This window comes from Pantherophis guttatus, chromosome 8 (genome assembly GCF_059756535.1).
Source record: "Pantherophis guttatus breed Tessera chromosome 8, ASM5975653v1, whole genome shotgun sequence".
Lineage (NCBI taxonomy): Eukaryota > Metazoa > Chordata > Lepidosauria > Squamata > Colubridae > Pantherophis > Pantherophis guttatus.
Window position 1 is genome coordinate 53,036,830 of NC_142070.1, and position 20,763 is coordinate 53,057,592.

The following is a 20,763-nucleotide window of genomic DNA, read 5'->3' on the forward strand; positions in this document are numbered from 1 at the left end:
AAAAAAAATTGTCCTTGTGTCTAGTTGTTCGGGTGTGCAATGCTCTATAATGTCATTTTGAGGGTAGAAGTTGAAACAATTTATGTCCAGAGTGTGAGAGGTCTGTAGATATTTTCACACCCACTTTTTGACTCCTGCAGTATACAGGTCCTCAATGGAAGGCAGATTGGTAACAATTGTTTTTTCTGCAGTTTTAATTATCCGTTGAAGTCTGTGTCTGTCTTGTTTGGTTGCAGAGCCAAACCAGTCAGTTATAGAGGTGCAGATGATAGACTCAATGATTCCCCTGTAGAACTGTATCAACAGCTCCTTGGGCAGTTTGAACTTCCTGAGTTGGCACAGAAAGAACATTCTTTATTGTGCTTTTTTGATGACGTTTTTGATGTTAGGTGTCCATTTTAAGTCTTGAGATATGATAGAACCTAGAAACTTGAAGGTCTCTACTGTTGATACTGTGTTGTCTAATATTGTAAGAGGTGGTAGTATAGGAGGGTTTCACCTAAAATCTACCATCTTCTCCCACTGGGATGCGGAGTGGGTCAGAAGTGGGATGATCCAGCTCGTCTGGCCAATCACTGAGTCGGATAAACTTGGCCACGCCTACTCAGGCCTCCCTTCCTTCCAGTTTATTCGACTCAGTGGTTCTGACCAGTCGCATTCGCTGAGTCTCTCACTTCTGCAGATTTTGGAGATCGTGTGTGTGTTGGGGGCTTCAATTAAACGCAAACGACTGCCTCCGTTGCCTCTCGATCATCAGAGGGACGTGAGTGTGAAATTTCCCTTCCGCCCCCATTCTTCTTAGCGCTGTGCGTGCGGGCCATTTCAGTCCTCCTCGGCTGGAAACGCCGCCGCCGCGCTCCTCTGACAGCCGCCGACTTCAGCGCCCATCAGCTGAGGGGCGCGAAGATCGCGACGCTTCGGGGACCGGCACCTGGGTTTCCTCTTCGCCGCCCCGTTCCGCTGTCAGTCTCCGCCTCAGCGTCGATCAGCTGGAGGTCGGAGAAGCCGCAGAAGCCGCTGCCTGCCCAAAGGCTTCGTTCCGGCTTGTTGCTGCCGCCGCTCTTCCCAGCGATCGGGGAAGACGGCGTTTTGAACTGCGCTGTTCTTGCCTTGGCGTGGGGGGTGTCTGACACTTCCCCGCCAAATTTCCGTGCCGCCATCTTTGCAGCCGTTAATTAGCCGCCATTTCCGCGCGCTTCTTTCATCGGCTGCTGGGACCTGCCTGATCTCCTTCCTTGGTGAGCTTTGCACTTGCCCCATATAAAAAAAAAAAAAAAGGAGAAGACGATTGGAATAGGTCTGGGGTCCCTTTGTGGATTTTCGGTTATTTTAAAGAATATTTCAACTATTGGTGGCCATTTTGTCTGACCCTGGAGACTTGTTCCCGGGCAGCCATTTTATCTCTCAGCATAACAGTAATACAAAAAAAAAAAAAAAAAAAAAGAAAAGAAAATTTCCTTGGTGGTTGGATTGCAGCGAACTTCCTAATTTATCCTTGGTTTAGGATATCTGGGAAATTACAATGGATTATACTGCCTCTTTTCAAAATAATAATAATGATAATACTTACTGTTGTTCCTTTGTGTGCAGATTCCTGCTGTGACATAACTTATCCATCGCTATGGCGGACCAGTCATCTTGCAAGATTGATTCTGGCCGTAAGGCCTCCTCAAAATCAAAACATACAAAAACGTCTCATCAGCATGATTCTGATCTGACTTCACATACCCATGGAGATAAGCCAAACCCGGATACCGGTTTTGATTCAGGGGTTGCAGAGGAGGCTGACTTGACCAGAGCCTTCTCTCCAGAACGTCAGGACAGCCTTCATGGCTCTCCAATTAGACAGGAGGGGGACCCCTTTGATTGCTCTATCCCTGTTCAGGATCCTCCACCAAGTACTCAACCTAAGTCAGATCTGGAGAACCTTCCACAATCAGTTCAGATATTAATTGCCAGGGCCATTTCTCATGGCATCCAAGCAGGCATCAGAGAGCATCGCTCTGTCTCTCTTGTCTCTGAGAGCCTTCATTCCAGAAGATCAAGGGTGTCTCCTGATGCCAGTCTTACAGGGTCCCCTGATCATTCCCCTGTTAGATCTAGAGGCAGTGCTGATATAGACCTAGAGGATGAACCTCAAAGGGAAGTGGATTTATCGGATGACGAATCCACTGCTCCTGATGTGCCAGCCTTTACCGGCCTTTTTCCCCAGGGACTTTTTAAATCACTGCTTCACAAGGCCAAAGTCACCTCGGGCCTAGTTGACACTGATTCTGTCCCATCAACTTCTGCCGCTTCCTCCAGTCAAGGCATATTTTCTGAACCAGTAACTGAGCAACTGTTTGTCCCAGCGCCAAAACTTTTCACTGATGTGGTTCGTAAACAATGGACTAATCCAACTTCTTTTCCTACTCCTAGTGGCTACGATCGTAGAAATTACAACATGGATCCTGTCCTGACTAGTCTTTTGCAGGTTCCCGAAGTCGATGGCCCTGTGGCAGCGCTTTCATCTTTGTCTCCTTTCATCTCAGGGGACACTTCTGAGGGGCTTAAGCCGGAAGACCGTAAGTTTGATTCTTCTTTCAAGAAGGCTCACCAGGCCTCAGCTTGGGCAATTCAGGCCGCTACTGCGGCCTCATTCTTTTCACGGTCATCTCTTTTATGGCTCCAGCAGCTTCAGTCCCGCTTACCAGCCCAGGAGGCCAGAGTCCATCAGGACCTAAATAAGATAATAGCTGCCACTCAATTCACCTCGGATGCCACGTTAAATGCTGCCAAATTTGCCTCGCGGGCTATGGCTTCTTCAGTCACTTCCCGTCGCCTTTTGTGGCTTAAGCCTTGGCAAGCTGACCTCAAGGCCAAATGGCGTCTAGCTTCTACACCATATTCTGGGCCTAAATTATTTGGTGCTTCCCTTGAACCATTATTAGTGGAGGACAGGGATAAAAGGAAGGTCCTTCCTTCCATTACTAGACGAGCTGATCGCAGGGCTACCCCCTACTATCGCAGGCCCCCGGCCCGTAATTTTTTCCAGGAGGGCCCCAGTCAGAGACCTTACTCACAGGGTTCCTTTCGTCCCCAAGATAGAGGTTCCTACAGGGATAAATCCAAACCCTTCGCCCCTCAGAAACGGCCCTTTCGTGGAACTGGCGGACGTCAGTTCCGCCGCCAAAAGTGACTCTCGCTTGATAGCTCCCATTGGGGGGAGGTTGAGCCTGTTTCTCCCCGAATGGGCTCGCAGTACGACAGACCAATGGGTTCTTCATATCATCGAATTCGGCCTCCCATTGGAGTTCCTCTCCCGCCCTCCGAGCCGCTTCGTGCCTTGCCCTGTCTCCAGCTCCCTCAGCAAGCGAAAATTGATGGAGATCGCCATTCAGCATCTTCTGGAGATCAGTGCTGTGGAGGACGTCCCTCGGGAGCAATGGAGGCAGGGATTTTACTCGATTCTTTTCGTGGTTCCGAAGCGCTCGGGGGGATGGAGAGCGATCCTAAATTTAAAATCCCTGAACACCCATTTAGTGTACCGCAAGTTCAGGATGAGTACGCTCAAATCTATCCTGGAGGGAATAAGACCCGGAGACTTCCTAGCCTCAATCGATCTCTCCGAGGCGTACCTTCATATACCTATAGAGCCAGCTCACCGGCGGTACCTCAGGTTCAGCTACGCGGGGCGTCACCTACAATACCGGGCCCTTCCATTTGGCCTGGCATCGGCCCCGCGCAGTTTCACCAAGATTCTGGCAGCCTTGATAGCTCACCTGCGGTCCGTACCAATTCGAATTCAGGCTTATCTGGACGATATTTTAATACAAGCCTCGTCCTTCGACAGAGCCAGAACCAATGTGTTTCTCACTTTGCAAATATTACAGAATCATGGGTTTCTAGTCAACGAGCCCAAGAGTCAGTTGGTCCCTCAACAGCGCATAAATCATCTAGGCGCAGTCATAGACACGCAGGTGGGACAGGTGTTCCTCTCCCAGGAGAGGAAAGACAGCCTCAGATCTCTGATTCGGCATCTGTTACAAGATCCGACAGCTCCCAAGCTAGAATTGTCCCGTCTCCTGGGGAAACTAGCCTCATGCACAGACATAGTTCCCTGGGCTCGGCTTCATGCCCGCAGCCTTCAATGGCTGCTACTCCCCTATCAGCGGGCAAGGACAGCAGCCTCCAAATCCAAGATCAGGGTCCCCCTGTCAGTACGCCGGTCTTTGCACTGGTGGCTATCCCCGGCTCTGGACAACGGATGCGTCTTCTTGGACACACATCCACTGATTATGACTACAGACGCCAGTCTGACGGGCTGGGGCGCGCACCTGGGTTCCCAGGTCGCTCAGGGGCGATGGTCCCCGACAGAAGCGAGGTCAAGTATCAATCTTCTGGAACTCAGGGCCATACGCTTAGCTCTTCTGACCTTTCATCAGACGGTGCAGGGACAACACTTACTAGTGCTTACAGACAATGTGTCAGCAAAGGCACATGTCAACCGCCAAGGGGGGACAAGGTCCAAGACCTTGATGCAGGAGGCTCTTCTTCTCGGGAGGTGGGCGGAATCCCACCTTCAATCCCTCAAGGCGGATCACATTGCAGGGAAGGACAACCTTCAGGCGGACTATCTCAGCCGCACCACGATAGACGCATCAGAATGGCGCCTCAGCCCCGCTCTGTTTCGGGACATCTGTCTCCGGTTCGGCCAGCCACAGGTAGACCTCCTTGCATCCCCAGAGAACGCACAGCTACGCCGATTCTTCACGCGCTACCCATCGCGGGGGGCAGAGGACACAAACGCTCTCCGTTGCCCCTGGCCTCAGGAGCTACTCTATGCGTTCCCGCCGATCCCATTGATTCCGCGGGTCCTTCGCAGAATTGTGGCCGAGAGAGCGGATGTGATCTTCATCGCTCCCTATTGGCCAAGAAGGCCATGGTTCTCCGACCTCGTAGCCCTCTCAACGACGGACCCTTGGCGGCTCCCTCCGGAGAAGGTGTCCCTCAGTCAAGGGACAATTCTACACCCAGAGCCCCAGTGGCTCAACCTAACCGCTTGGCGTTTGAAGGGCTGCTCTTGAGGGAAGCGAGGTACTCAGAAGATGTCATCCGGGTGATGCAGGCTGACAAGAAAGAGTCCACCATCAGACTCTACAACATCACGTGGAAGGTATTTATTTCGTGGTGCTCTGCGCGCGAAATTAACCCATTGTCAGCTTCTGTTCCGCAGGTGTTGGAGTTCCTCCATGATGGCTACAGCAAGGGTCTAGCGCATAATACCCTCAAGCGGCATGTTGCAGCTCTCGCCACGGTGTTGTCTCCCAGGGACGGCGTGCCCCTGTCTCATCACCTTTCCATCCGGAGATTCCTACGTGGGGTACGAAATCTGCGTCCACCCGTGGTACACCGATATCCCACATGGGACTTGCCACATGTATTGTCAGCCTTGACAGGTCCACCCTTCGAACCTCTCCGGACTGCCTCCCTTAGATTTCTAACCATGAAAGTGGCCTTCCTGGTGGCCGTAACTTCGGCTCGCCGCATTTCTGAACTGGCAGCTCTATCAGTCAGGCCAGACTTATGTGTGATACACCCAGATAGGGTAATTCTTAGACTGGACCCGGCATTCGTGCCAAAAATTAACTCACGGTTCCATCGTGAACAGGAAGTGATCTTGCCTAACTTTTGCCCAAATCCATCTCACCCGCTAGAACACAAATGGCGGACCCTTGATGTTCGCAGGGCTTTAAAAATATATATCTCTCGGACCGCACCTTCAAGACGCTCCGAAGCCCTATTTATTTCCTTTCAACCTTCATCTTTGGGATCCAAAGTTTCTTCTGCCACCATAGGGCGTTGGATCCGAGCTTGTATTTCCAAAGCTTATGACTCACGATCTCTCCCCATTCCACGTCATATTACAGCTCACTCCACACGGAGTGCAGCTACTACCGCCGCTTGGGCCACGCAGGCCTCCCTCGAGGAAATTTGCCGGGCAGCTACCTGGGCCTCTCCTGTTCCATTCATCAAGCATTACCGTTTGGACACCTTTGCCTCCGCCGAGGCAGCCTTCGGACGGAGAGTCCTCCAACAGGTTCACCTGGCACCTCGACATCGACCTTCGCAGACCTCCCGCCCGACGAAGTAGCAAGCTTGGGTATGTCCCACTTCTGACCCACTCCGCATCCCAGTGGGAGAAGAGGCGTTGGACTTGCCGTGAACGCTCTTTCTCCAGGGGATGCGGAGTGGGTCAGCCCCTCCCGTCTGCGATTTCTCCTTTGTATTTTCTAGGCTTGAGACTGTTTTGCAGATCTGCCTTCGTCGAACAAACTGGAAGGAAGGGAGGCCTGAGTAGGCGTGGCCAAGTTTATCCGACTCAGTGATTGGCCAGACGAGCTGGATCATCCCACTTCTGACCCACTCCGCATCCCCTGGAGAAAGAGCGTTCACGGCAAGTCCAACGCCTCATTTCTATGGTTTTGAGTGTGTTTAGTTCAAGATTGTTCCGGTCACACCACAAAGCTAGTTGTTCAACCTCCCATCTGTATGCAGATTCGTTGTTGCCTCAAATGAGACCAATCACTGTTGTATCACCTGCAAATTTCAGTACTTTAACAGGGGGATCTTTTGAGACGCAGTCATTGATATATAGAGAGAAGAGAAGCGGAGAGAGCACACAGCCCTGGGGAGTTGTAATGTAATATAATGGATGAGATACTCACAGGAACAGATGAGAAAATGATTGAAAAATTATATATTTACTCCTCTAAATTTATAACTGGCAATAAAGAGGTTAAAGTTTACAGATAACCGGCGGCCTTTGTCTTTATGTATGTGGTGTGTATATATATTTATGTGTGATTTTTTCCTGGAAGGAAATTTTTCTAATTTCTAATTTTCTAATTTTTTCTCTTTAAAAGTCTGTTTAATAAGTAAATTCCTGATAATATAAACAGATTTAATTGCAGATAAAACTGCCTTTTTCTGCATCTACACCCCATAAATTTAGAGGCACATATACTTAAGCAGACCCCATACCAACTTGAATCCTGTTTTCTATGATTTAGAAATCAAGCAATATGTGGCTGTACTTTGTGAAATAATTAACCATAAAGATTACTTTAGCTGTGATCCCAAAGAGGTATAAGTATGATTGCAGTAATTCACAGATTTTTTTCAATATTATTAAACAATCAGTGAAAAAGAGAATAAAGATTCTATTTCTTCTCTTCTCACATTTACATACATAGAGCAGCCAAATGTAATGAATTATAAAACATTTAGGATTGATACAAAAATAAAACTTAATGCACAATATATAATTACAATGGAGCTAACAAATTTTCTTTTAATCAAATGATAGGGTTAATATTTATGGTTATTGTCTTGCAGTTTAACTCAACAGCAAAACAACTTATTGAACTAGACAAACCATCAGTTTCTACAGTAGATTCTGGAGAAGGCACCTCTGGTTCATCCCATTGCAATTCAGTTCAAAAGCATACTGATGTGAAAAAGAATACCAAAAAACGCCATTCTTTTACTTCCCTTACCATGTCCAATAAGGCTTCACAGTTGTCTCAGAATCGTCATTCAATGGAAATCAGCCCTCCTGTTCTCATCAGCTCCAGTAATCCAACTGCTGCAGCACGGATAACTGAGCTTTCAGGCCTTTCTTGTAGTGCACCTTCTCAGGTAATTCTAAATAGAAATCAAGGTATATCATGGCTTTTTAAATGACAGTTTAAAATATTGTCAAAATAAATGGGGTATAATTATTGATCTAAATATTTTTATAATTGTATTAAAATAAGCAAATCTTATTTATTAAAGGATAATCTTGAATTATTAAGCATTGTTATCTGAAGACAGCTGTTCTTGTCTATGGAGATTCTCAGTCATCCAGGTCATAGTTGTCCCAAAGGTGCTTTTTCAAGAGGCAACTGGACTTTCTTGTTTTTCTTTGAAAACGTTTCACTTCTCATCCAAGAAGCTTCTTCAGCTCTGACTGGATGGTGGGAATTGAAGGATTTATATTCCTTGCAGACAGCTGGTCATTTGCATTCTTTTAGAGAGTCGTTGAGGTGTAAGTGTGTCGTCAGGGTCACCTGAGTAGTGCAAATGGGTATGGAGCCTTCTTGGAATTGTTGAAAAGACTGTGTTGTAGACTAGAGATAGATGATGTCGTATCCTTCCCCCTTTGTGAATGCAGATGGACTGCTGAATCTTGTCCTGTTGGGTTTATTCTCCTATGTTGTGCTATGCGTTTATGAAGTAGTTGCTTTGTTTTCCTAATGTACAACATAGGAGAACAAACCCATCAGGAGAAGATTCAGCAGTCCATTTGCATTTAAAAGACAAAAGCCACTCTTTTGAAGACAGCAAAATCCACATTTTGGACAGAGTGGACCGCTGGTTTGAAAGAGGGGTCAAAGAGGCCATCTATGTCAAAATTGAACAGCCCTCTCTCAACAAAGGGGGAGGAATATGATATCATCTATCTCTAGTCTACAACACAGTCCTTTCAACAGTTCCAAGAAGGCTCAACACCCATTTGCACTACTCAGGTGACCCTGATGACACAGATAAACCTCCAGGTGACCTCAAGGAGTCTAAAAGAATGCAAATGACCAATTGTCTGCAAGGAATATAAATACTTCCATTCCCTACCATCCTGTCAGAACTGAAGAAGCTTCTTGGATGAGAAGGGTAATGTCTTCAAAGAAAAACAAGAAAGTCCAGTTGCCTCTTCAAAAAGCACCTTTGGCACAGCTGTTCTTGCTTTTTACATAAGGTTTTTTCCTTAGTGTAAATAGGTTATCTTTTAAATGTTTTCTTTTAAATGTTTTCTAGCTAACGTTAAATAAATTTATATCTTCCAGATATAAACAGATTGGAATGATTGTTCACCCTTCCCAAATTGAGAATTGGAGGAAAATTTGGGTACAGATAGTCCTTGACTTACGACTGTAATGAAGCCCATCAGAGTCATAAGTCACAACAGTTATAAAGCGGGCACCAACCCAGTTTTTCAAGCTGGGTTGAAGCTTGCCAAAAATGGTATTTGAAAGTGATACCACAATTAACATTGCAGTCTAGTAGACAGAGTTTGTTTATTCAGTATAGGAATGCATTAGAGAAAAAATCTTTGATTAAGTTGATAAAAGTACATTTATTCATTTAATTTATATTCCACCCATCTCACTATCAAGTGATTCTGGGCAGTTTACAATATTATATGGTACAATATAAAACAATTAAGAGTGTTAAAAAAATTAAGCATTAAAAATGCAATCATTAAAATTAACAAAAATGGATGAAAGGACCATTGTTACTATATTAATAAATTTCAAAGAAACCTCAAAAATATTAACAATAACTTTTATTTGTATTACATATTTGTACTTAAAATGAAATGCATATAAATTTAAGATTAGAAATAATTTATATTAAATATAAAAGTAATATTTTGTTGTAAAAGTATTTCACTTCGTTCACTTATGGAATGAATGGATATTCTGGATGGGACATTAATTATGTTTAATGTATCTGCTGTTAATAGGTTCACATTAGTACCACTGGACTAATTGTAACCCCACCACCCAGCAGTCCAGTAACAACGGGACATTCATTTACCTTTCCACCTGAAGTCACTTACCAAGCTGCTTTTGCTGTAAGTGTAAGTATCATTTCACAGAAGTTAGAATAGTAGTTGTGGAATTTTATCTCACTTGGCACTTTCTGTTTGAATTCTAGAAGCTATATCTTCTGTATTTACAGTGGTACTGCAATACTTATAATTGGTTCCTGGAGGCACGATGAGTACCAAAAACTATGAGTATTAAATAATTTTTTCCCATAAGGAAAATATAAAATAATAAAACATGCAGAAAATATTTTAGGAAAAGTCATTTGCTAAAATGTACATATTAAGAAATACATATACATTGACTTCCGGTTTCCCTGTCTTCGGCGATGGCGGCGCCTTTTGAAGCTCCGCCAGCCCCGCCGCCCATAGAGCCGCTCCGAGACGAAGAAGCGGCTCGAAAACTTCCAAATCCGTAGGATTGAGGAAGAAGAGATCGTAGGGCACAGGTCGAGCCCCTGCAACCCCCCAGGGAAGTTTCTGGGGAGAGAACAGGCGTGGCTCCCTCCCAACCTGCTGAAACTCCGGGCGACGTGGGACGATTCTGCTTTCGCAGAACAAGCCGGCTGCAGGAAACTCAAAGCGAAAAGAACCAGCTTTAATAAACAGCGAAATTACCTGAATTCTGAAACTTGGAAACGCAAGTATTAGCGCTTTGTTGACTTTTTAAACTGAGAAAAATGCGAATGAGTGAAAGTGCTTTGAAAAAACATGGCGTTCAGCCTTAGAGTTAACGAGCCAGCGAGTGTGGATTGGTGAAGTTATCTTGTTTTGTTACAAAGTTTCCAAGTTGCTACAAAGTTGCCTTGTTTGTAATAAGAGAAACAAGTGGAAAATTTCTCCCTTTTTAATACTTGACTTTGCTTTACTTCAACCTTTATTTGATCAAATCTGGGGGACTTTTTTAGAAGTCTTTGTGCAGGAGGGAAAGGAAAAGGAACTTCCCTCTTTAGAAAAACTAGATCACGTGGCAGGATGGCTTCAAAGAAGCAGGAAGGGAAGGCAACGGGGGGGGGGATCCCCCACACACAAACATGAAACGCAGCTTCCCCCTGCTCAACAGCTACAGACTCAGAAAAAAGAATTTGATGTGGGAGATTTAAAAGAATTTATTTCTAGAACTTTGGATGACAAATTTCAAAAATCTCAACAGGAGATAGATGATAAACTTCAAAAATCACATCAGGAGTTTATGCAGGAAATTAATGAAGTTAAAGATATGGTGAAACAGAATCAAAACAAGGTGACCAAAAAAATATCAGAAGTGGCATCTGGCCTGGCAGAATTTATTGGGAAAGTTGATTTTAAAGTTGAAGAACTTAAATCAGAAGTTAATGTTAAGATGAAAGACAATGATTATAAAATTGCTGATGTTGACAATAAAATGCAAAGAGTTGAAAACGAGATTGTCATGATACAATTCAGGGCAATGGAGTTTGCTATACGGCTTCGAGGAATTCGAGAGGAGGAAAGACAGGATTTGAGACAAGTTTGTTCTGAGGCCCTGGCTAAGATTTTACAAGTTAATCCAGATGTGGTTTTTCACAAAATAGACAAAATTTACAGAGTGAACTCTTGGGTGGCCAGACAAAGACAATTACCTAGAGATGTGGTCATATATTTTACAGATAGAGAAATAAGAAACGATATCCTGCAAAAATCCTTTTACACTTCTGTACAAGTGGGGGGCTCACGAATTGGAATTTATAAAGAATTGCCTCCTAAAATGCTGAAAGCTAGAAAAGAATTTGGCTTTCTTGTTAAGGAATTGCAAAATTTACAGATACCTTTCCGGTGGGACGCACCAGTTGGCATAATTTTCAGATACAAGGGAGAAAGATACCGTTTGAATACCGTGGAGAAGGCACAGCACTTCTACACTACTATTCTTAAGGAAAGAACACCATCTCCACGTACATCTACAGTTTTGGAAATTAAAGAGAGTGAAGAGAAGCAACCTCAACGAGAACTGCAAGAACAGTCTAAGCAGGAATTAGAAGAAGTGCAAGGTGCAGAAGGAGGTTTTCTGGATGAGCCCTTGCTGGAATCTTCTCCAATCTTGGACCCGGTTCGGATGATTGAAGTTAAGGATCAATGTATAACTCGAGCTCAAGCTAAGTTACTTAAACAAAAGCAACAACAACAACAGGAAAGACAAGACAAGGAGGCAGATAAGAGTACTGCACAAGAGACCGGAGCTATGGGAGGAGCGAGATCGAAGCTTTCGGATGATCTTCAATTATTTTGCTCTTTGCTCCAGAAAGAGGCTGATGATGTTTAAGTGTTTATCCTGGAATGTTAATGGGTTGAATTCAGCACAGAAAAGGAAGAAATTATTTACATATTTGAAACAATTTAATAATGATATAATTTGTTTACAAGAAACGCATATCACAACTCAAGATCAAAAATATTTGATAAACTCCAAACTAGGAATACATTTTATATCTTCAACTTCGCAAAAAAAGAATGGTGTGGTAATTTATGTAAATAAAAAGTTAACAGCTAAAGTTATAGAAACAGATGAAGATGGTAGGTTTGTAGCAATTGAATTGTCTACAGCAAATGGCCAAATTCTTCTGATTGGGATTTATGCTCCCAATCAACAACAGGATTATTTCTACAAGATGTTACATACTAAAATATTGCAATGGGATTACAGATCTATTTTAATTATGGGAGACTGGAATGGAGTAATCGACTCTAAATTAGATAAAAAGAGTTTGGCAAAGTCTAGAATCAGATTACCACAGACCTTTTTTGACATGAAAGAAGATATGGAACTAAAAGATATTTGGAGAATACATAATCCAAAAGAATTGGACTATACTTTTTTTTCTGACAGACATAGATCCTTCTCTAGGATTGACTTTATTTTGTTGACAGATGATTTACTTGTTAAGACAAAAAGAACAAAGATTTTTCCAAGAACTTTGACTGACCATAGCCCAGTATGGATAGAAATTGAGATGGACAAGGTTGAGAGACGCTCTTGGAGATTAAATGAGAATTTGTTTAGATATGAAAAAAATACAACAGAACTTAAAAAGCATTTGAAAGAATTTTTTGAAATAAATTTGAATAAAGGTACCCCAATTGAAATTGTGTGGGATGCAAGTAAAGCTTATATGAGAGGGGTACTTATCTACATGAACTCTAAACATAGACTGTTCCGACAAAAGAAAAGATCTGAACTGGAAATAGAAATAAAGAATAAAGAACAGTTACTTATTAAAAATCCAACAGATGAAAGAATACGTAGTGCTATAAAACTTTTGAAAGACCAATTTCAAATGCTTATGGCGGAACAAGTTGCAACAAACTTACAATATGCGAAGCATAACACATTTTGTAACGCTAATAAACCGGGCAGATGGTTGGCTTACACATTGAGGAAAAAACAAAGTATACGGACTATTGATAGTATTGATATTGGAAGGAAAGAAATCTTTCAACAAAAATTAATTAAAGAAGCTTTTGTGGACTATTATACTAAATTATATGCTAAAGAGGAGGTGCAGAATGGACTTACAGAAAAATATTTAAACGATAAAAGAGTTACAAAAATTACTGATCAACAAAAGGAAAGAATGAATTATCCTATAACAGAGGAGGAGATAATAGTAGCAATTAAACAGTTAAAAATAGCCAAAGCTCCCGGCACGGATGGCTTGACTGCAGTGTATTACAAAACTTTGCAAGCTGAAATGGTGGAACAACTTAGAGATTTATTTTGCAATATTCAGCAAGGGGGTAAAATACCCTCATCATGGACAACAGCTTACATATCTTTGATACCAAAAGAACAAATCGGTCCTAAAAAACCAGAGAACTATAGACCAATATCTCTTTTGAATACAGATTATAAAATTTTTGCGAAAGTACTAGCCAACAGGTTGATGCCAGTAATTCAAAAGGTGATTCATGATGATCAAGCGGGATTTATCGAGGGCAGATATATGAAGGACAATGTAAGGCAAGTAATAGATTTATTGGAATATCTTGAGAAGAATAAACAGATCCCTGCAGTGCTGGTCTTTTTGGATGCAGAGAAGGCCTTTGATAGAGTGGATTGGAATTTTCTATTAAAGACTTTGAAAAAGATGGACTTTGGGGATCAATTTATACAGGCGATTTCGGCAATTTATCAAGAGCAAAAGGCACAGATCATTATTAATGGAAGTCTGACAACAGAGTTTAAAATTGAAAAAGGAACAAGACAGGGATGTCCGTTGTCCCCACTTTTATTTATTTTAACACTAGAAGTCTTGCTAAATACAATACGGGACTCTAATATCTTGAAAGGTATAAAGATTAGGCAAGAGGATTACAGAATAAAGGCATTTGCAGATGATCTGGTTGTTACCCTATCACAACCAATGGAATCAATAATCTTGATGAAGGACATTATACAAGACTATGGTAAAGTTTCAGGTTTTAGATTGAATCCAAAAAAGACTAAAATGATAGCTAAAAACATGACACAAGATCGTAAACGTGAGCTTGAAAGGAGGGCAGGTTTTGAGACTGTACCTAAGGTAAAATATCTAGGAGTTCAGGTTGCAGAATCAAACATGAAATTGTTTCAAAATAACTATGAGGTGTTGTGGCGAGAGGTGCAGAAAGATATGGAGACTTGGAAAAAACTGCAGCTGTCTCTACTTGGAAGAATAGCAGCAGTTAAGATGAATATTTTGCCAAGATTTCTTTTTTTGTTTCAAATGATTCCGGTGCTTAAAAGTGATAAACAACTGAAAGTTTGGCAGTCTGGTGTGAATAAGTTTGTCTGGAACGAGAAGAAGCCGAGAGTGAAATTGAAAATTATGCAAGATGTTCCAGAAAGAGGAGGTCTTAAACTTCCAAACCTACAGCTATATTATGATGCAGCAGCTTTAACTTTAACAAGTGATTGGTTTGGAAGTAAAAAGGCTGGAATATTGAATGCAGAAAGTTTTGATCTTGAATTTGGATGGCATGCTTACTTATTTTATGATGACAAAGTTGATAAAGTATTTAAAAGTCATATACTTAGAGACTCTTTGATGAGAGTTTGGAAGAAGCATCGACTCAAATGGGATTATAAAATACCGCTATGGCTGGATCTTGGTCATACTTTGTGGAATACAAATATAATGTCACTCGGGGGGGTTTTATACAAAGAGGTTCTTTTTACAGATGCGGGCAGATGGCAGCTGAAGACATTGCAGACACTGTTGGACGAAGGGATTAATTTAACTTGGTTACAATATAATCAATTACAATTGAGATGGAAAGAGGACCAAAAAACTGGTATTATGTTGCATGAGGAAGAATTGGTTAGACATATAAGAGAGAAAGGTCCAATGCATATCAAAAGGCTTTATAATGTTTTGCTAGAAAGGGACTCAGAAACTGAATTAGTTAAAGATTGTATGATTAAGTGGGCACAAAATTTTGAAGAACCAGTGATGTTGGAAACATGGGAAAAAATTTGGGTTCAGAATGTTAAATTTACACAGTCGCAGAACCTGAGGGAAAATTTCTATAAAATGTTTTATAGATGGCATTTAGATCCCAAAAAGTTGTCATGTATGTACCCTAATGTTCAGCCAAAATGTTGGAGATGTGAATGTTTGGATGCTACGTATTATCATGTTTGGTGGACCTGTAGGAAAGTTAAGGCTTTTTGGATAAAAATTTGGTGGGTCATGCAGAATGTTTTGAAGAAAAAAATTCAATTTTCTCCACAACTGTTTTTATTGGGTATAGTTAAGGGTTTTACATTGGGTGAAACAAAATTGATATTGTATATGATAACAGCAGCAAGATTGTTGATAGGTAAATACTGGAAGAATGAAGCTTTGCCCACTATCGAGGAATGGACTTTGAAGATGGCCAGTTTTGCAGAGATGGCGAAGATTTCAGCATATTTAAAAGATTGTTCACAAGAGACTTATGAATGGGAATGGAAAAGGTGGATAGAATATGTTCAGAACAAATATCAAACTAGAAAGTATCAAATAGCTTTTATTTGAAAATAATGTATTGGAAATATTTTAATGTAATGAGGTAAAGAGAAAAATTATGCAGGGGAGGGAGGGGTTCAAGTTTATATATAAGTGTTATATTAAGGGTTTTTTATGAGTATGAGTATATTATAGGGAAGTCTGGGGGGAGGGGAGGGTTAGGGAGGTTGGGAAGTCTGGGGGGGAGGCGGCGGGGGGAAAAGGGGTGAAAATGTAATTGTAAAACTTTTGCAATAAAAAAAAAAGAAATACATATACATTAAGCGAAGTAAGCATAAAAAACTATGCAATTTCATGTAAAAGTTAAAAGAAATACACAGAAATGAAATGGAACAAACATTTCTATTCATATATGTTAGATTAGTCATGTCAAGCCCATAAGAATGTATGTGGCAACCTTGAAATTTCTTCAACTTCCTATTGACTTAACAGACAGAACCATCACATAATGTACATGTAGTGTAGGAGAGCAAAAAGCTGTCTATTGCCAATCTGGGCTGATAAAAATCAGGCTTGTCCACATGATAGCCATTGACTTAAAATAAATGTCAGTCCTGCCTCATCTTGAGCCTTTAAGTAAGAACGATCCTTGATTCCATTTAGTGAGAAAGAAAGGTATAGATTTTCTTGATCCAGTTGTGTCAGCGTCCAGATGTGGGCTGCTTCAGTCAGATCTGTTGCTGGCTGAGCCATAGTTTTTTGACCACGCCCCTTGCTTCTCCCTTTGAGGCCCAGTTTAGGCTCAGTCGGCCTGAGAGTAACATCTCCTACAGATCTGGCTCTCAGCCCAGGTCTGTTTGATTGCATTTAAATTGTAAGCTTTTTGACCTTTTAATTTCTTATTTCTTCATTTCATTTTAATTTTTAAATTTAACTTGTATTTTTTCCGAGGGTACCGGTCTACTAGGCTAGTTTAAATTTTTTTTTTGTATTTTTGTAGCCTACCGGTATACCCTGTATTGGAGCAACCTGTTATATCAGGCTTCACTTGCTCCAGGTGGCGGCCATTTTGGAAGCCTTTTTCGTGCGCCTTTTTAAAACTTTTTTCCTTTGGTGGGGCTTTTTAGCCCTATACCACCAACGAAAGTGCAGGGGGTTTAAACCATTTTGCCACCAACGTTTATAGCGAATTTCTGGGGAAAACCCCAGAATCGCTAAAATTGGCCACCGCAGCCCTCAGCTCCCAGACCGCAAGTCAGCTGTAGGGCGGTCCTTTGAAGCGCCGCGGCACTTCAGGAAACAACTAATTGCCGCTTTGCCACCAACGAGCCCATAGGAGGTTTTTTCAACGTTTTTGGCCTCAATTCTCCTATACCACCAACGGAGCTTCTACAGGAGAAGAGTTGTAAGGTTTCCTTGCACTCTCCACGTGGCAATATTACAGCCTGGAATTTTTGTGGCTGTGAAGGCGCTTAACAGGGGCTGTTTCTAGGTTCTCCTGGACAGTCACCTCTAGAGCAGCGTATATCCTGCTCACGTGTTACCTGGCAGCCATTGAGCAAATGCCAGAACCTCTGACTTTTGTTTATCTTACCACGTGGCGAAAGTGAAACTAAATCTTTCCAGTCGACATCTTGGTCACAGTGAGTATACTATTGCAATGGCAGAGCGTTCTTCCCAAGGGGAGGGAAATAACATGTCTCCAGGAAAAAAATCAGCTTGCAAATGCAAGCACCCTTCTAAAGCAGAAGAAAAAGACTTGGAACGGAGACATGAGGCTTTAGAGAAGCACATTACAAAGGCTATTGTTCATGTGCCCAGCAAGGAAACTTCTCCTTCCCCTGCTACTCCCCCCCTCCCTGTTGTTGAAGTTCACCAGGCTTCGTCTTTTTTTTTTTTTTTTTCATTTGATTTATATGCCGCCCTTCTCCGAAGACTCAGGGCGGCTTACAATGTGCTCAGCAATAGCCTTCATCCTTTTTTTTGTATATTTATACAAAGTCAGCTTATTGCCCCCACAAACTGGGTCCTCATTTCACCTACCTTAGAAAGGATGGAAGGCTGAGTCAACCTTGAGCCTTGGCGAGATTCGAACCCTGCAATAATTGCAGACAGCTGGTCTTAATAAGCTTAATAACAGGGTGCCTTAAACCCCTGTACTACCAAGTCTTCAGAAGGTGAGGGGGGGGGTTCTTATACAGGAAGAACAAGGCACTCTGCAAAATCCATTTGCAAGTCAATTAATTACTCCTGCTACTCCTGATTCTGGCAGAAATGTGACACCAGCTCATGCTGCAAGGGAGTTGCCCTTGCAAGACCCTTTTAAAAATCTGCCTGAAAGCTTAAAGGTCTTAATTGATCGGGCAATCGCCTCTCAAGTGGCGGATGCCTGTAAAAGCCATTGTTCTGTCTCAATAATTTCTGAGCATTCCACTCATGCTAGAGTCTCTCCTGCAGTTAGCCTCACTGGCTCTTATTCCCCTGCAGCTTCTAGAGCAAGTGAATCCTTTGCATTGGAGGTGGATCACCATTCTGATTTATCAGATGATGAGGGCATAATTCAGGATCAACCTGCCTTTACAGGTTTATTTCCCCCAAACAAATTTAAATCTCTGTTACATAAGGCACACATTACTGCAGTTCTAGACAATGATGATTACATTAAGGAAATGCAAGAAGCTCACCAGGGTCATAAAAAAGGACTTTTTTCTGAACCTACTCCTGAACAATCCTTTGTTCCAATCCCTCAATTATTCACAGACATCGTTAAGAAACAATGGTCTAGCCCTGCAACCATGGCCTCTGCCCTTGCCTCAGATAAGAAATATTACACGGTTGCACCCAAATTTGCTCAACTGTTGCAAGTCCCCCCAGTGGACAGCCCTGTAGCAGCTCTCTCATCTCCCTCCTCATATGTGACGGGATACTTCTGAAGGTCTACGACCAGAGGATAAAAAATTAGACTTCCTGTCCTATATTGGAGAAGGGCGGTATAGAAATTTAAACAAATTTTAAACAAAAAGAACCACCAGGCTGCAGCATGGGCAATTCAGTCGTCTGCCTCAGCCTCCTTTTTCAACCGATCAACCATCCTTTGGCTTCAGCAATTGCAAGCAAGAGTGCCCCCTAGTGAGGTTTGCCTCCATCAGGATATTAATAAAATCATAGCTGCTACTCAATTCTCAACTGATGCCACTCTAAATTCGGTCAAATTCGCCTCTAGAGCCCTAGCCTCTACTGTATCAGCCCGCAGGATGATCTGGCTTCGTCAGTGGCCAGCAGATCTTCGGGCCAAATGGCGTTTGGCTGCAGCTCCATATTCTGCAGAGAAATTATTTGGTGAGTCACTCGATCCTCTCCTTATTGAAACACGGGACAAGCGTAAGGTTCTGCCTTCAACATCTACGCGTGTTGACAGACGATCCTCTCCTTATTACAGGAGGGCATCCTTTCGTCCCTATTACCAAGGAAGCACCTCCCAGCAGGGTTACCCTCAGAGATCAAGCTGGTCCTCGGACCGTCAGTCCTTTCGGGATAGGGGCAGACAATTCACATAGTCTAAGTGGTCCTTTCGCGGCTCCGGCTACCGCCAGTCCCATGGCCATAAGTGATTCATCGCCAAATCCTCCCATTGGAGGCCGCCTGGCTCTCTTCGCAGACAGGTGGAAAGCCTCAATCCCAGACCTCTGCGTCCTCTCTATAGTAACATTTGGCCTCCCTCTGGAATTTCTCTCCACACCTCCGACCTGTTTCATTCAATGCCCACCTTATAGCAGCAACTCCAGACGCCAACTGATGGACCAAGCTGTTCAGCACCTCCTGCATATAGGAGGTTCCCCAAAGCGAATGGAAGCAAGGATTTTACTCTATCCTGTTTGTGGTTCCGAAACGGTCGGGGGGGTGGAGGGCAATACTAGATTTAAAGTCTCTCAATTCTTATATAGTGTATCGCAGATTCAAAATGTGTTCACTAACCTCTATTCTTCAGGGGATTCGTCCCAACGACTTTCTAGTTTCCATAGATCTCATGGAGGCTTACATTCACATTCCCATTCTGCCAAAGCATCGACAGTATATCCGCTTCAGCTAAGCAGGAAAACATCTACAGTACCGAGCCCTTCCATTTGGACTGGCATCAGCCCCAAGGGTCTTCACAAAGATACTGGCGGTAGTAGCAGCTCACCTGAGACAACAACCGGTAAGGCTCCAGGCTTACCTGGACGATATTTTGATTCTAGCTCACTCTTACGACCAAGCCTTACACAATCTAAACATCACAATTGGAACCTTGAACGAACACGGGTTCCTGGTCAACTACAAAAAGAGCCAATTAGTACCAGTCCACAGACTTGTCCACCTCGGTGCCATTATAGATACACATCAAGGCACAGTCTACCTGTCCTTGGAACGACGAGCCGACATCAAAGACATGATAGCTCACATTCACAAAAACTCTTCTGTTCCGTTGGCCACCTTGTCAAAACTTCTAGGCAAAATGATCTCCTGCATTCAGATCGTCCCCTGGGCACGCCTTCACACTCGACACTTGCAGTGGTTTCTACTGCCTTTCCAATGGAAGCGACAAGCTCACACCATGGCCACTGTCAGAGTCCCACTATCAGTCAGGCGATCACTACACTGGTGGACATTGCCTTCTCTAGACAAGGGATGCCTTTTCATGGACCCTCACGACAGACGCCAGTCTCCATGGCTGGGGAGCGCATCTCGAATCGCATGTGGCTCAGGGTCGTTGGTCTCCATCAGATCTGACCAACCCATAAATTGGCTAGAACTGAAGGCCATCCGCCTGGCTCTCACACAGTTTCAACAGTTTGTTCAAAACCATCATGTTCTGGTGCTGACAGACAACATAGCTGCAAAAGCTATAGAGCCTTGGTAGTACAGTGGTCTAAAGCACCCTGTTATTCGAATCTCGCCAGGCTCAAGGTTCACTTAGCCTTCCATCCTTTCTAAGGTAGGTAAATTGAGGACCCAGTTGTGGGGTAATAAGCTGACTTTGTATAAATATACAAAAGGATGAAGGCTATTGCTTAGCGCATTTTAAGCCGCCCTGAGTCTCCGGAGAAGGGCAGCATATAAATCAAATTAAAAAAAAAAGCACATGTCAATCGTCAAGGGGGGACTCGCTCAAGACATCTTATGGAGGAAGCCTTTCGTCTAGGCAAG

General features: G+C 43.0%; 1 protein-coding gene across 3 annotated transcripts in view; it reads left to right on the forward strand.

The window, feature by feature from the left end:
- SH3RF1 (SH3 domain containing ring finger 1) overlaps positions 1-20,763 on the forward strand; it is a 78,178-nt gene that overhangs the window by 21,173 nt on the left and 36,242 nt on the right. For 2 of the 3 annotated variants that reach the window (XM_034442669.3, XM_060686745.2), the window contains 2 exons: positions 7,378-7,680; positions 9,548-9,664. In XM_034442669.3, the coding sequence (XP_034298560.1) occupies positions 7,378-7,680; positions 9,548-9,664 (420 nt within the window). The remainder of the gene's footprint in view (positions 1-7,377; positions 7,681-9,547; positions 9,665-20,763) is intronic. The other variant, XM_034442670.3, reaches the window with a different exon arrangement.